At 39.7% G+C, this 13,449-nt stretch overlaps 1 protein-coding gene across 3 annotated transcripts in view; it reads right to left on the minus strand.

Moving 5' to 3' along the window:
* The window catches only part of LOC104130902 (tropomodulin-3), a 23,446-nt gene that overhangs the window by 8,214 nt on the left and 1,783 nt on the right, over positions 1-13,449 (minus strand). For 2 of the 3 annotated variants that reach the window (XM_035899463.1, XM_035899462.1), the window contains exons 2-3: positions 9,420-9,608; positions 7,830-7,986 (exon numbers count right to left, since the gene is read on the minus strand). In XM_035899463.1, the coding sequence (XP_035755356.1) occupies positions 7,830-7,986; positions 9,420-9,545 (283 nt within the window). In that variant the 5' untranslated portion in view covers positions 9,546-9,608. Of the gene's footprint in view, positions 1-7,829; positions 7,987-9,419; positions 9,609-10,937; positions 11,955-13,449 lie in introns of those variants that run through there. The other variant, XM_009644000.2, reaches the window with a different exon arrangement.

Consider the following 13,449-nt stretch of genomic DNA (forward strand, 5'->3'; position numbering starts at 1 on the left):
ATGACTCCAACCTTCTCCTAAGTATTAGAAAGTAAAACATAAGCCTCCATTATACACTTTAAACAACCTAAAAAAGTGCCTGTAAGGAAAATTTAGTATCACTGGAGAACGATGACTGATACCCTCTCAGGGAGAAAGTGACCCAGGCAGAACTGTAATCTGAGTGTGTCAGAGAAACAGAATATCAAAGAATCATCTGAAATCATGGATCTGAGTATTCACTGCAGTTTTACAGCATACGCGGTGTTTCTGATTTCAGATGTTAACTCAATGGTGAAGTAAAAAAGGGGATGCCTGAGCTGCTTGACAAAACCATGGTTTATGAACAGCACAAAACAATAGATTTCTCTGCCAATGACACTATTTTCTAAAATGATACTTAGAAAGGTCACAGAAGATTCAATGGGAAAAAGAGCAGTAGTAATATCACATTCTGCAACAGCTTCTTAGTCATTACAGATGAGTAATGGGAAAAGTTATTTTAGAAGACATGCATTATAAAAAGATGTCAGTGTGGTTAGCATAATTCAGCATACGTCTTCAGCTCAAAAGTTACGGTAAGCAAACAGAGTATGAGAAAGCTATTCTAACAGTTACTCTGAAAACAGTTCAGATTTTAATGATTTAGAACTGGCCTTTCAGAACAAAGAAATCTAAGAACCCAGGAGAGGTAAGGGTGCTTAGGTTCAGGACGAATTAACGTGGTAAATAAAAGCTCCAATGCTGTATGAGAGAACACAACTGATGCACTTGATAGAAATAATTCACAAGTAGAAAACTGTGAATCTAATCTTAACAGTTATTCAAACTCTCCAAGTCACCTGAGCTACCAGCAGACATGGCTGTGGGAAAGGCGTTCCGACTTCCTTTAGTTACCTCCCGGGGTAGGAAGCGGTGCCAATAATCTTCCTAGGAAGAGTCAGGGCTAATTCAGGAACCCACCCTCTTCCATATGCATAGCTAAAAAACATTTACACAAGTCATACTGGCTCACCCCAATTACACAAAGACAACTCACCATGCACTAGAATCAGACCAGCTGGGCAGAAGCCAGAAGCCTAAGATTTTTCTTCCTCATGCTGCATACAAGTGTATCTTGTTACACGTTGGGACTGAGACTAAGTTCAGTATTTTTAAATACCTCCCAGTGACAAGAAGTTTTATAGGGATGCTTCAGTTTTATTTCTGGAAAAGTCCAACAAAGCAGGATTTTGGTTTCACCACTTGTAGGAGGCAAAAGCCTGAAGTCGGCTCCGGTGTCCCACAGCAGACATGGGCATAACAAAATCCATCCACCCTTTCTCTCTCTCGAAATTCCCATCCTACACTACAATAGTTTGTGGTTCATTTTCTTTTTACAGGAACGTAATGCATTACCACTAGCACAGATTACAAAGAAGTGCATCAGGTTTTTCTCTGACAACACAGTCTGATGACCAAGATCGGTTGCTAGCAACACAGTATTTTTGTTCCTGGGTTGCTATATCTTTGTAAAGTTGTATAAATGGTCATTATCCATATTTAGAAGCAGAAAATAAATCTCCTTACATAACTGTGCTGAGTACAAACAGTAGCTGAAAGCAGCTGACACGCGTTACCACCCATACCTCAGCTTTGATGGACAGTGCACCAGAAACTATGTTTGTGGAGATTCAGGATTAAAAGAAATAAACTGAAGGCTTAGGCAGTAAATGTTTAAGATTATTTTGATATAATTGACACAGTACATTTCTAGCCCCATTTTATTTTACCAGCATCACCTCCTGAGAACAGCTTTCAACTTAAACTGTAATTTTCAGAAGAGATATGAGAAAGTTTGATGAGGTTTTCATTAGCCCATGAAACACTGAACAGCATACACATGATCTAAAGCCTTTCATTTGCTATGTGTGCGTTGTTTTCCCTCAGTAATACAGACTAGTAACAAAGTGAGGATTTCAGACTACAAGGAAGGAAGGAGAAGAGAAGGAAAGTGCTATTCTAGTGCCTGAGCCTTCGTTCATGTCATCCTATTTGCAGCCTCAGTGCAGCAGGCAAGAAGTGGGAGCAGGAAACTGAACTCAGTTAAAAGCAACTTTGTAAAAATGTATTTCAACCTAGATCAGCCTAATGAACCTGTCTGGTTCATTACACAGTACCCACAAAAAAAGAACTATTTTTCCTGATGTTACTTTAAGTAATTCTTAAATTCATAGGTTAGGAACTTCTGTTTCTAGACATTTGCTTCCTAAGAGTAAAACTAAATTTATCCATACATGCCTGACTCTTAAGATAACCTAAAAAAAAAAAAAGTATATTCAGTTTTTATTAAAGCAAAAATGTTAAGAGCCGCTCCCTTCCAGAAATGTTCATTGCAGCCAACTCCAGTCACATGAACTGGGTCAGGAGCAGTTTTTGTTATAGAATAGGTCACACCCTTGTGTATATAATCTGTCATTCATTGGCTTCATCTCATCCTAGTCCAGAGTTCAGAGGTTTACAATGCACACACGAAAGCAGGTCCTTCCCCACTCCCCACTTCTAGTGACGAACTTAACTTCAAAAAGGACAAGATCCCTGTATCTCTAGGGACGCTGATCTAACTCCAGGCCAGCTGCCAAGACAGTCTGGAAATTCCATTCCCCCCTTACTAATACAAGCTTAAAAAAAAAAAACCTACACATCTGCACAGCCCATGAGATGAATAGATTTCTCAGCCCTCAAGTGGAACTTTTCCAAATAGCAGGGATTTGATCACATGAAGGGACATGACATCCTCCTTTTCAGCCAACAAGGATACCGCAAAGATTAAGCAGTACAACAAGAGGCAAATTTCAGAGGTGTTCACATCATTTCTGTAACAATTAGATATTCAGGTCTTTATGCCTTTAGCTAACGTGTTAAATGATGCACATCCCAGGATTAATTCACAGGCTTTCTTTGCTACAGAATGAAGTTTCAGTTCCAAGTTCCACGCAACCACATTGCTCAAAAGGCAAAGCACTGGATGATGTCTGTTGAAGGGCCCTGGACCTTTCACACACAGACCCACAGTATCTACAGTGGGACTGAAAGTCTTGCAGAAGTCAGGGCTGCTCAGAGTGGCCATGCACTGCATATTGCAGGAACTATTCTCACATATCCCGCAGTCCTACCCTTGCTGCTCGTAGGCAGCAAGCAGCCAGGCCTTGCAGATCAGACAGAAGTCTAACATCCACTTTGCTATACTCTGCAGAAAAGGAATCAACTGTCACCTGAGGACAACCGAATACAAGCTTGTCTCATCAGTAACTTCATGAAGAAGAGCGAGCAAAATCTGATATGTTCCTTACATTTTATAGAATCATAGAATCGTTTAGGTTGGAAAAGACCTTTAAGATCATCAAGTCCAACTATTAACCTAACCCGGCCATCCCACCACTAAATCATGTCCCTAAGCACCTTGTCTACCCGTCTTTTAATTATCTCCAGGGATGGGGACTCGACCACTTCCTTGGGCAGCCCCTTCCAGTGCCTGACAACCCTTTCATTGAAAAAAATTTTCCTAATGTCTAACCTAAACCTGCCCTGGCGCAACTTGAGGCCATTTCCCCTTGTCCTGTCGCCCATTACCAGGGAGAAGAGACCAACACCTATGTTCCTTAAAGCTTCTTCAATCCAGAAATTGATATAATACACAATTCATCAATTGCCAACTCTTGCCATGTGACAGACTTAGGTTCATCAATTCACTTGTAAGCACAATTTAACACTTTTTTTTTTTTTATTCAACTTACAAGTGACTTCCTCCATGTAGAAACTGTAGAATAACAATACTGTAGAAACAGTACTGTTATTTGTTATCTGATTACAGAGCACATAGCAGTGAGTTAGAAAACTGTTTCACATTAAGGCTAGAGTACTACATTATTTTGTTCTAGTAGTCTTGTATGAAGAATGTCAACGCGACAAGTTGTTTCTCCAAAGCTCCTAAAGGATATTAGCTTCATTTTACAACATGTGACACACTTCCTTTAAAGACCAGTGATTGAAAAGCAAACAGAGAGCACATCATCCCAAATCCTTCTGCAACAGAAGCAAACCGTGATCTAGAGCAACAACTGAGCAGGGCAGAGCCAGAGGACTCGCCAGGCGACTACAGTTTCAGCCTAACAATATTTTCTGGGTGACAGAGCATGAAAAAAAAAAACCCAACCCACAACATTAAAGCAGAAGTTGCATGAAATGCAAATCTACGCAGAACAAACGCCATAATTAGGAGAGTGCAAAGGCTAGAAATGCAAGGCTTGGTTTACATAATAATTTGCTAATGCCTTGCACTGTACAGCACAAAGTACATTACTGATGTTAGATATGATTTTATATCAGGTGCAGTAAGTCTCATCTTTTGCTGTTCCAGGAGAAGTGAGGTGCACTGGTCAGACTGGGGCAGATGCGTGTAACACATTTGAGGGCAACAGACCCCAGCGCTGAAGCCTTGCTTCACCACTTAGATGAGAGAACCTTCTCCTTGCAGTATGCCTTGTAAAATCTGTATGACATACTTACGTACACAGATTGAGACAAAGCTAGTTTTGTTGAAATTATTACCACATCGCTCTCACGAATCTCTTAAACAATGGTTCACTGTATGGTTCAACACTTAATTGGAACAGAATGTGACTTAAGTCATTAAATCATGTTTAAAAACAAAGTATGTTTTTAAGGATGCTTTTAGAAACAAAATCAGGCACTGGAAAAATGCAATAGAATATATTTTAGGGATTGTTAAGCTTTACTTTCTTTAGCACTGTTCATCTCACTCCATGAGGACACTTTACATGATTTCAGATCTTCCACATTTCATTGCACACAGCAAAAAAAGGTTCCAAAGATTTGGCAAAATCACATCACCTATCAGTGAAAGAGATGCAACACTTTTAGTAACGTTACCTCAAAAAGGGCTACTTAGGACAACCAGAAGAGAGGATTTTCCTTTACACTGTAGGAGGGAAACAAGGCTATCAGAATCAGTAGCAAGCCCAGATGTTTAAAATTAACCCAGGGTAAGCTACTTTGATAAACCTGCAGGCCAAATCACCATGCAGGACACAAGTTCTACTAAATTAGGAAAAGGAAAGAGGAGGAGAATGATAGATTTCCCCCTTTTTACTCCATGAAATGAATAGAGCAATGAGACCAGGTAGACACAAAGAAATATTTTAGCAAAGCCTGACCCACAAAAACACACCAAGAAAATAGCTGCAACTCCAGTCTGTCTCTCTCCCCCCCAAACCTCTAGATCTGATGGTTACGACTGTCAGTTTTCTTCTGAACTAACAGGATAATCAGGCAAGATTTTTACCCACCCCTATTCCACAATTCAGCATTTCTCTATAATGTATTTATCTAGCCAAAGAAAAAAATTATAAGCCAGCTTAGTTGTTTGGTTTTTTAATATTAAAGCACATTAGGATAAAAGCTCCCTCTAGATAAAAAACATCCTACACAAGTGTTAAGTTTTACTCCACTTCCTTTCTAAGTTTTCATCTAAAGATCATGATTTCTTGATTTAAAAGATTAAGTTACCTAGGTTGGCCATTTTTGTGCAAAATGGCTACAAACACAGCAGCAAGTCAAAGCTGAACCATCACATTTTCATGAGAGGTTCTTTTCCCTCACTACAACGTGAGCTCAGCCTTCCCACCTCCGCCCGCTCATTTAACAGAGCATGAATTTCCATACTGAACATTTGTTTCCACGTTTTTAGTTTTGATGAAAGTAAGCTACATTTCATATTTCATATTATTTTCTATTCTTCTATGGTACTAAAAGAAATGGTAAGAAAAGGTATTAAATAGCAACTCTTTTTGGTTTTTTTATTAAGAGATGCAGGAAATTTTACTAACTAAACTGGTATGACACATTGCAACATCCAGACAGACTGCTATTTAGTAATACTTTATTACATCAAGGAAATGACATTTGATCTTTCTTAACCAAGATCTGTGTTGCAGCTGGACCCTTCTGTTTTTCCACAGATTTTATCTACCCAAACAAATAGTTTTGCCGTGTGCATATATACATAAGCTGACTTTAAAGATCCACCTAGCTGAATGGAGCACTAGTACTCAGTAGAAAAAGCACTACTCACTAAAGAAAATCCTCCACGCCCAGCCTGACCTCCTGAAGGAGGGGTGTACAACCTAGCCAGGCTGCAAGGGATTCCCCAAACCAAGTACGAGGCCCAAATATACTTCATCACGTTAAACCATTAGGCTGTCTCCAACATATCCTAGCCAGTATGTCAGGCAACCAGCAGCAGAGGGGAGGAAGCAGCAGCACACTACATGGCCAAACACGGGATCAACAGGTACTTGCCAGCAGCGGAGGCACCATAAGGGTACTGCTGCTATAGGTACCTCTGGCTGCCTTCTACATTCAACGCATTGCATTATCCTTAACTCGATTAGATTCAGATAGCAAACTCCCAATTCTCCTGTCAGCGAAGGAGCATCGCAGTTGTCATCTCTCAACAAAAGTGGCGTTAAACTACACAAATAAGGCAAGACATGGTGTATTAAGGAAGTAGTACATCATACACAGTGCAGCACATTATAAAGTCACAATCTCTATTACTTCAAGGTGAAAAAATAAAAAAATAAGAGACCAACATTGTCAAGTAACAGAGAAAATGCAAATACCCCCAACAAAATTTTCACTGAATAGACACCATAATCACAGTCTTATATACAAACTCAGTACATGAATGAAGACTCAAGTCTGAAATAAGCAATGATTCACAACCAAAAATTAGGCAGAATTAAAAGGGTTCAAACCCTCAAGAGAGGAGCCTGTTCATCTTGGGCAGTGAGAACACAACTTATAAAGCAATTTACTGAAGTCTTACTGCAGCAGATCTGCCCTGCTGCTGGGGAAGGTTCAGACAAGCTAGGATTCACAAGCAGTACACAAACACTGTGGCAACACCCAAAAGCCTCCTCCTATGCGTACGTGCTCAGCACAGGACTGGGAGTTTCTGTGCCTACCAGTAGAGCTTAGTAAGACACAACAAATTCGGGAACTCCTGTTTTGTGGGAAAAAAATAAAAATTGTAAGAATAGATTTAAGATGCACATTCTTTTTTAATTTTCTCCTGAAAAGGAAAATGCTTCCCATCAAGTCAACGAGAAGACTTGATCCAAAACAAAGATTTAAAACCCCAGGCTTTAATAATGTGTCCATTCATCAGGTCAGCTTTTCCATGGTTTTTAGACCACAAACCACTGCCAGATTTCAAAGCTTCTTGCAATGTTAACTATGTAATTATTTAAAAATAATTATGCAATCTTATTAAACCTCTCAGAAGGATACTAGAGGGACAACATGATTTCATACACCGCTTGCCTGGCCTTGCCAGCCTACATCTTTGAACATTACTGAGTATCTACCACAACATCACTCTACTGCTATTTTTTTAATTCAACGTAGTATTACAAATGTTACTGTCTGTACTCAGCACCACAGGGCATAAGCCACAGGCGCAACAACAGCATTTGTTATTTTTTGACACAAATCCGGGGTAGCTTTTACTTTGAGGATTCCATCCCCATCAGAACTTTGCAACCTTTGATAAAATCTTTGAGTCTTATTTCCTTCCTGTGCTACATGCAAACAGCACACCAGCCCCAGCGCCAGCAAATGCTTGAACAGGAAGCATCCCGCCTCTGCACAGTAGCACTCATTTGGAAACGCCGTGGGTTAAAAAGCATTATTGCTGCCAGTGCTTCGATAAACTTGGGTTCACAGTAGTTCTGGCTAATCCACTTCAGAGATTTCATAATCAGCTACACCGGAAAGGGTGGTGTTACCTTTCTTTTCTCTTGTAAAAGGCACATAGTCTTCCCTGTCTTTGTGCTCAAGAGCCTGCTTCTCCAAATATGCAAGGAGTCGTTCCCTGTCGAAGGGACCTGAAGCCTTTTTAGCAGTCTGGTCTTTCTGTCGGAAGCCTGCAGGCAGAAGTGCGTTCTGCAAAACAAAATGGAGCAAACAAGCACCACTTAGAAAGTCTGTGTGAATACCTGTTTAGTTTCATTTCCCTCTTCCTTCTCCCTCTCCCCAAGGTTCAAACCCAATACATCATTTTTTAGGCAATCTCTGATCCCTTGCCAACTTCCTTTCTTTTGGGGCAGGGGAGGACACAAGGTAATCTATTCTTTAGATACCAAGAATATAATTATAAACAGAGCACACTGCACTCTGAATAAGACTGAGGCAATTCTGTAAGTACAATAGCTCCCAGCACTAGACTTGCCTAGTTACTTTGCATTCCTTTTCTAGAATGAACAATGTTTAAATGAGTAGTAGTAAATAAAACTCAGCTAGTTACACTGTAGACATTCTGCAAGAAGATTGCTTCTTCCATCGCTTACATCTGTGCGTTTCTATGTCTTTAATACAATTGCCTATACTATTGTCCGGCTTTTAACACAGAGCATTTCTACTTTTGACCCGACTGAAGGTGGGGTTGTTTTTTGCTATCATCAACGTATTTCAGCTAAAGAAATCAGAAAAAAAAAAAAGAGGATATTAGTATGGAAAGAATGGAAGGTACAGAAATTCAGACTACCATAAAAGACAACCAATCACTTTTGCCAGTTTTCCTCTGTTAAAATGTCTATAAAGCCAAAGCCAATTAAAATATCAAGAATAGCTTGCAGTGCAACAAAATAGGTGCTTGTAATATTTTTAAGTGATCCCTGAACATCAAGATGAAACTTAATCCTAGTCCTGTTAAAGCAAGAACAGAGAATCAGGAGGTGAAAACACAAGTCTTGCACTCTGACATTAGCTGCAGTATCAGTAGGGGACATAACTCAGCTCTTTATAACAGAAAGCTAAAATATTCCTTATTCAATACCCCATGCTGCCACAATCATTCAGGAGCTGAGTAATTACTTGCCTCCTCTTTGTGAAGTCAGCACGAGGACAGGAATATACATAGACTACCAGATCCAGGAGCAGGAATCTTTAGAAGAGGTTACCACCCTCCCTCTCACATCAAACTCCAACGCAGAAACAACAAAATAAAAATGGATGCAAAAGGGCTGTTTACCAGCCAACACTGGAAACAGGAAAGTTAAACAGGCCTTTCTAAATAAACTTTCTTTTCAAGAACATGACTAAGAGCAATTTTTATTTATAAATAAATCCCAGAAAGTAGCTCCTGACAATCCCTTCTTCCATTTTCCTCTACCGCAGATGCATTCACATTGCAAACAGGAAATAAGCAGTTGAAACATTATATACACAAATATATCTGTAAATAAGATCATTAGCAACTAGGAAGAAGCTCTGTCCAAAAGTATTATTGTTCAAGTAAAAAAAAGCATTTCAATTTATTTCAGACTAGTTTCTGAACAAATGAAAAAACCAAAAAACTTCTCTTGGCTAATACCTACCTCAGGGTCAAGATCATCCAAAACAGTTTCCAGTTGTTTCAGTTCTTCTTCCGAAAGTTTGCCAAGAATTTCATCCTCATCGAGATCTTTGTACTTGTCCAAGTCCTTTCGAAATGGGAGTGTCATGACTTGGCCAGTAGCAAGTTGCTCGAACGCTTCAAAACCCAAGTCTTATTCTTAACCAGATGTCTAAAAAAGACGTTTTAAAAAGAAATAACCATAGGTAACGTAAATTTCCCAACTACAAAGCATCTTCAACCTCCAATACACCTCTGAAAGGAAAGCTTTTTCAGCTGGTATTCATATCTACCTGTTACTCTATAACAGACAAAGAGCGCTTGGAAGCTGTCTACACCTTGCTGCTTCACTGCCAAGAATCCCGTCCTGCCATGCCCTTTCCATCAGTGACTAAGGTATATATATTTTCAGATGAATGCCAGTACCCAGTTTTCTCAATGAGAACACCGAGGCCGTAATTCCCAAAGAGCAGGGCAGGCTGCGGGATGAAAGGGTGGAGATAGCAATTTTACCTAGTATTTACAAGTCCAGCTTAACACTATCTTTTTTTACAGATACTGCAGTCAAAAGAAGAGTTAAGATGCTTTACATTTACTGTTGCTGCTGGTGTTTTGAGGTCAATAAAAGAGAACTTCACTACAAACAAGTTTAATTGGTTATTACTGACTCATATCCCTGCGTGTTACCTGCAGAGGGAACAACGGAAGTTTGCCTCCGAGTTAATTATAGCACTGCCATTGAAGTAACATTCTGTCCTGTCTGAGGAAAATTAAAATCCTTGATGGAAGGCTTAGAGAATACAGCTCTTAAGTAGCAGCACTCCAGTCAATCCCACTACCAAAAAAACCCCCACCAGAACAGACTGCTCACTAAATACTAGAGAGGAAATTGGGGTCCTTCAAAAGCTGTATGGTCTATATAGTGCTTCTCATGGACAGGGAGAGCACAGGGAACACTTTTTTCTAACAGTCACAATTTTTGAGCATTTTGCTTGGAAAAAACAAAGAGCTAATCACTGCATTGTTGTAACAGACAAGTTGGTTTCTCTCATTTTTCTGTAAGATGTTCTGGGATTCTCCCTTTGTTCAGCCAAATTCTTGCTTCATGTTGAGCACAAAAAAGGTAGCCTGAATGACTTTCTGTAAGTGAGCAAGAGTGTCCGTAACATATTTGGGGAGTAAAAGCTAGAGCCATACAGTCAGGCTCATAAGCCTTCCTAACCCTTTCTCACCTTCCTCAACACAGAGATCAGACATACAGCACATGTTACATGTTCTCTAACAGCCCACATTCCTGTTCAGATGCTCACACCGCATACACAAACTGCATTACTTCAAAACTATGCTTACACTGTATTTCAAAAACAGATCAATTTAAAGTAATTGCCTCTTAAGTAAAAGAAGGGCCGCATATACATGCTATACCATGGAATCCTGCTTACAGGATTCCTTCACCTCAGTTGTTTACATCAAGAAAGGTCCCTGGCCATCAGTTACATACAGTGATATTTTAATTCAGAGGTGAGCACATAAAGGTTCACCCACGCCGTTCAGTCACGTTTACCTGTAAAGTAAATCTGGTTTTAACAATTGCCTTTGCAAGAATGGTAAATTTCCAGTTCCTACCAACATCTACACCTGAATGAGGAATAGATTTACAGCTATTTTCAGGATGTCTACTTTTAAAAAATATTACTGATATAAACACCAGAGCTTACTTGTAAACCACAGTTGACATTGATAGGACGTAATCCCAAAGCTGAACTACCAATTTAGGTAAAGTTCTCGTGAATGTAACAAAAACAAGGAGGAATTCCCAATTTCATGGTAAATTACGGCAAAAGAACGGCTTCCTCTGAATTAAAACCAATCATGTTGGAAGAGCTTGGACCTTTTGCAAAAGGCCACGGAGCTGAGAACATAAGAGTTTAATGGCAATGGAAAATGCAGAGAGTAGCACACCCATGTTTTTCAAAGCTGTATTCCAAAAGCGACCAAAGGAGTGTCCCTATGGACTAGCGCGCCACCTCCTACAGTTTTCGTAGTCTCATGGGTTTTGTTTCTCCAGGTGCGTAACAGCTGAAGGACAATTAGCTGCTACCTGCAGCAGATGCCACACAATCCGCATGCAAACTTCTCATTCCTAGAGCCTTAATGTTTTCCCCTTCCTTACAGTTTAAGCCATTACACACTATCATAAGAGAAAAACATTTCCTGCAGCCAATTACACAGCATTGTCTGTGACCAGGCTGCACCTTCCCAATCCTACATCAACACGCTGCTATTCCCCACATTTCTGCATGTCCATTTGCATTCAAATATTAAAAGGTGCAGTTTTAACAGGTAATTATAAGGAGCAGAATAGTTAGCACACTGCAGAATAACGCTCCCCTTAACTCTGACAGAGAGTAGCACTGCATAACCGTACATTACATTCATGTAGGCTCTATTTCCCCTCCATGAATTGCTGTAAAATGCTGTCATCCAGAATTAATTACCGTTTATTTACTGCACTGGTATGCTTTACATTGGAAAACTACTCATCCTTTATAATACATTAATTAATGTTCAGGTCATAGCCCTTTGCCTCACTTGGTTTTATAATATGATCAAAGTAGCCATTTCAAATCCTGAGCTACAGTGTTCACACACACACACAAAAAGTGAAAAAATGAAGCAGCAGAGCAAAAAAAACCCCACTATTTCTGTAACTGAGTCTTCACTTCAGGAAGAGGAAGAGAATCACACATGGCCTGGCAAATTTAACTTTAAAGAGTCTTGGACTCATTTGCTAATACCTATCAATCAAAAGTATTATTTAAAATATGAAACCACACTTAACTTGAGACACCTTTAAAAAGTTACGATGGTAGCACTGATTAGCATGCTTGTACTACATAAAGACTCCTTGGTAACAACCTTCAGAAGCATTCTCTACAAAAGAAACCACGGCATATACAAAACTTGTACATAACGTGCTAAAAATCAGGTTTTTAAAACGTGGCGTCAGGAATTCTCTTTGTCTAAAAAGGGCATAAAGGCCAGCTGAAGCCCTAATCTCATCCAACAAGCCCCTTCACCTCCCATGAAACACATTCGGTAAATGAAAAGTTTTTAGAAAGAGCAGTTATTTAGACTGTGAATATTTGTGGCACATCTTGCTGCAAAATCATAGGCAAAACTGTAACCATCGATTTTGGCTTTGCAAATACTTTGCACTTTTTTGATGAGTGGAGCTAGTTAGATAAGTATCCTTCTTAGCCTTGCCATGAAAACATTACTTACGCTAGAAGTCAAAAGGGCCAGTATTCTTTTTTCAGATATATAACTATAAGGTAAACCAAGTTCTTCACTTCGTAGTTGCATAAGGAACATTCAGGGAAATGGAAACAAAGCCTTCACTCCCAATCAATCAAATTTCAACCCTCTGCCTGTTAAGCAGAAGAGAAGTTGAAAAATCAGAAGTGAAGATATACTGCTGGCCATCAGAAAGGCAAAAGTCTGGCCATTATTCCTTCGCCTGCGAAATCAACAAGCAGCTGAAGAAATTAGAAGACAGCAGCAACTGTACTTTAGGCCATTTTATAAATACCTGAATCACCCCCTGAAAGACTGTCAAGCAGCTTCCACACAGCTCTTAACTACAAGTTAAAATATTTCTGTTTTCTCCTATCTGAAAGTGCATTTTTAAAACCCACAAGATTCTACAAATAGCTAGCTTCCAATTTTCCTTCAAAAACTCACCCTCCAGAAATGTCTATCATACTTAAGAACACAATTTCTCGGGACCGTAACAAGAGTAACTCTCTAGAAACGTCTTGCCCACAGGAAACGACACTCTTGTTACAGTCCACTGTAAATGGTTTCCGTAACTTGGATTTTAAAATAGAAGCAACATCACGAAAAACAAACCGAGCCGGTTTTGGCCAGCACGTTCGCAGAGTTCACTGTAATCTCATTTGTTCCTTTGGAGCCTCCTTCCACCCAGCCTCTGGGTGAACCCGACCCGGCTC

Source organism: Egretta garzetta, unplaced genomic scaffold (assembly GCF_000687185.1).
Source record: "Egretta garzetta isolate BGI_Z169 unplaced genomic scaffold, ASM68718v1 scaffold287, whole genome shotgun sequence".
Classification (NCBI taxonomy): Eukaryota; Metazoa; Chordata; class Aves; order Pelecaniformes; family Ardeidae; genus Egretta; species Egretta garzetta.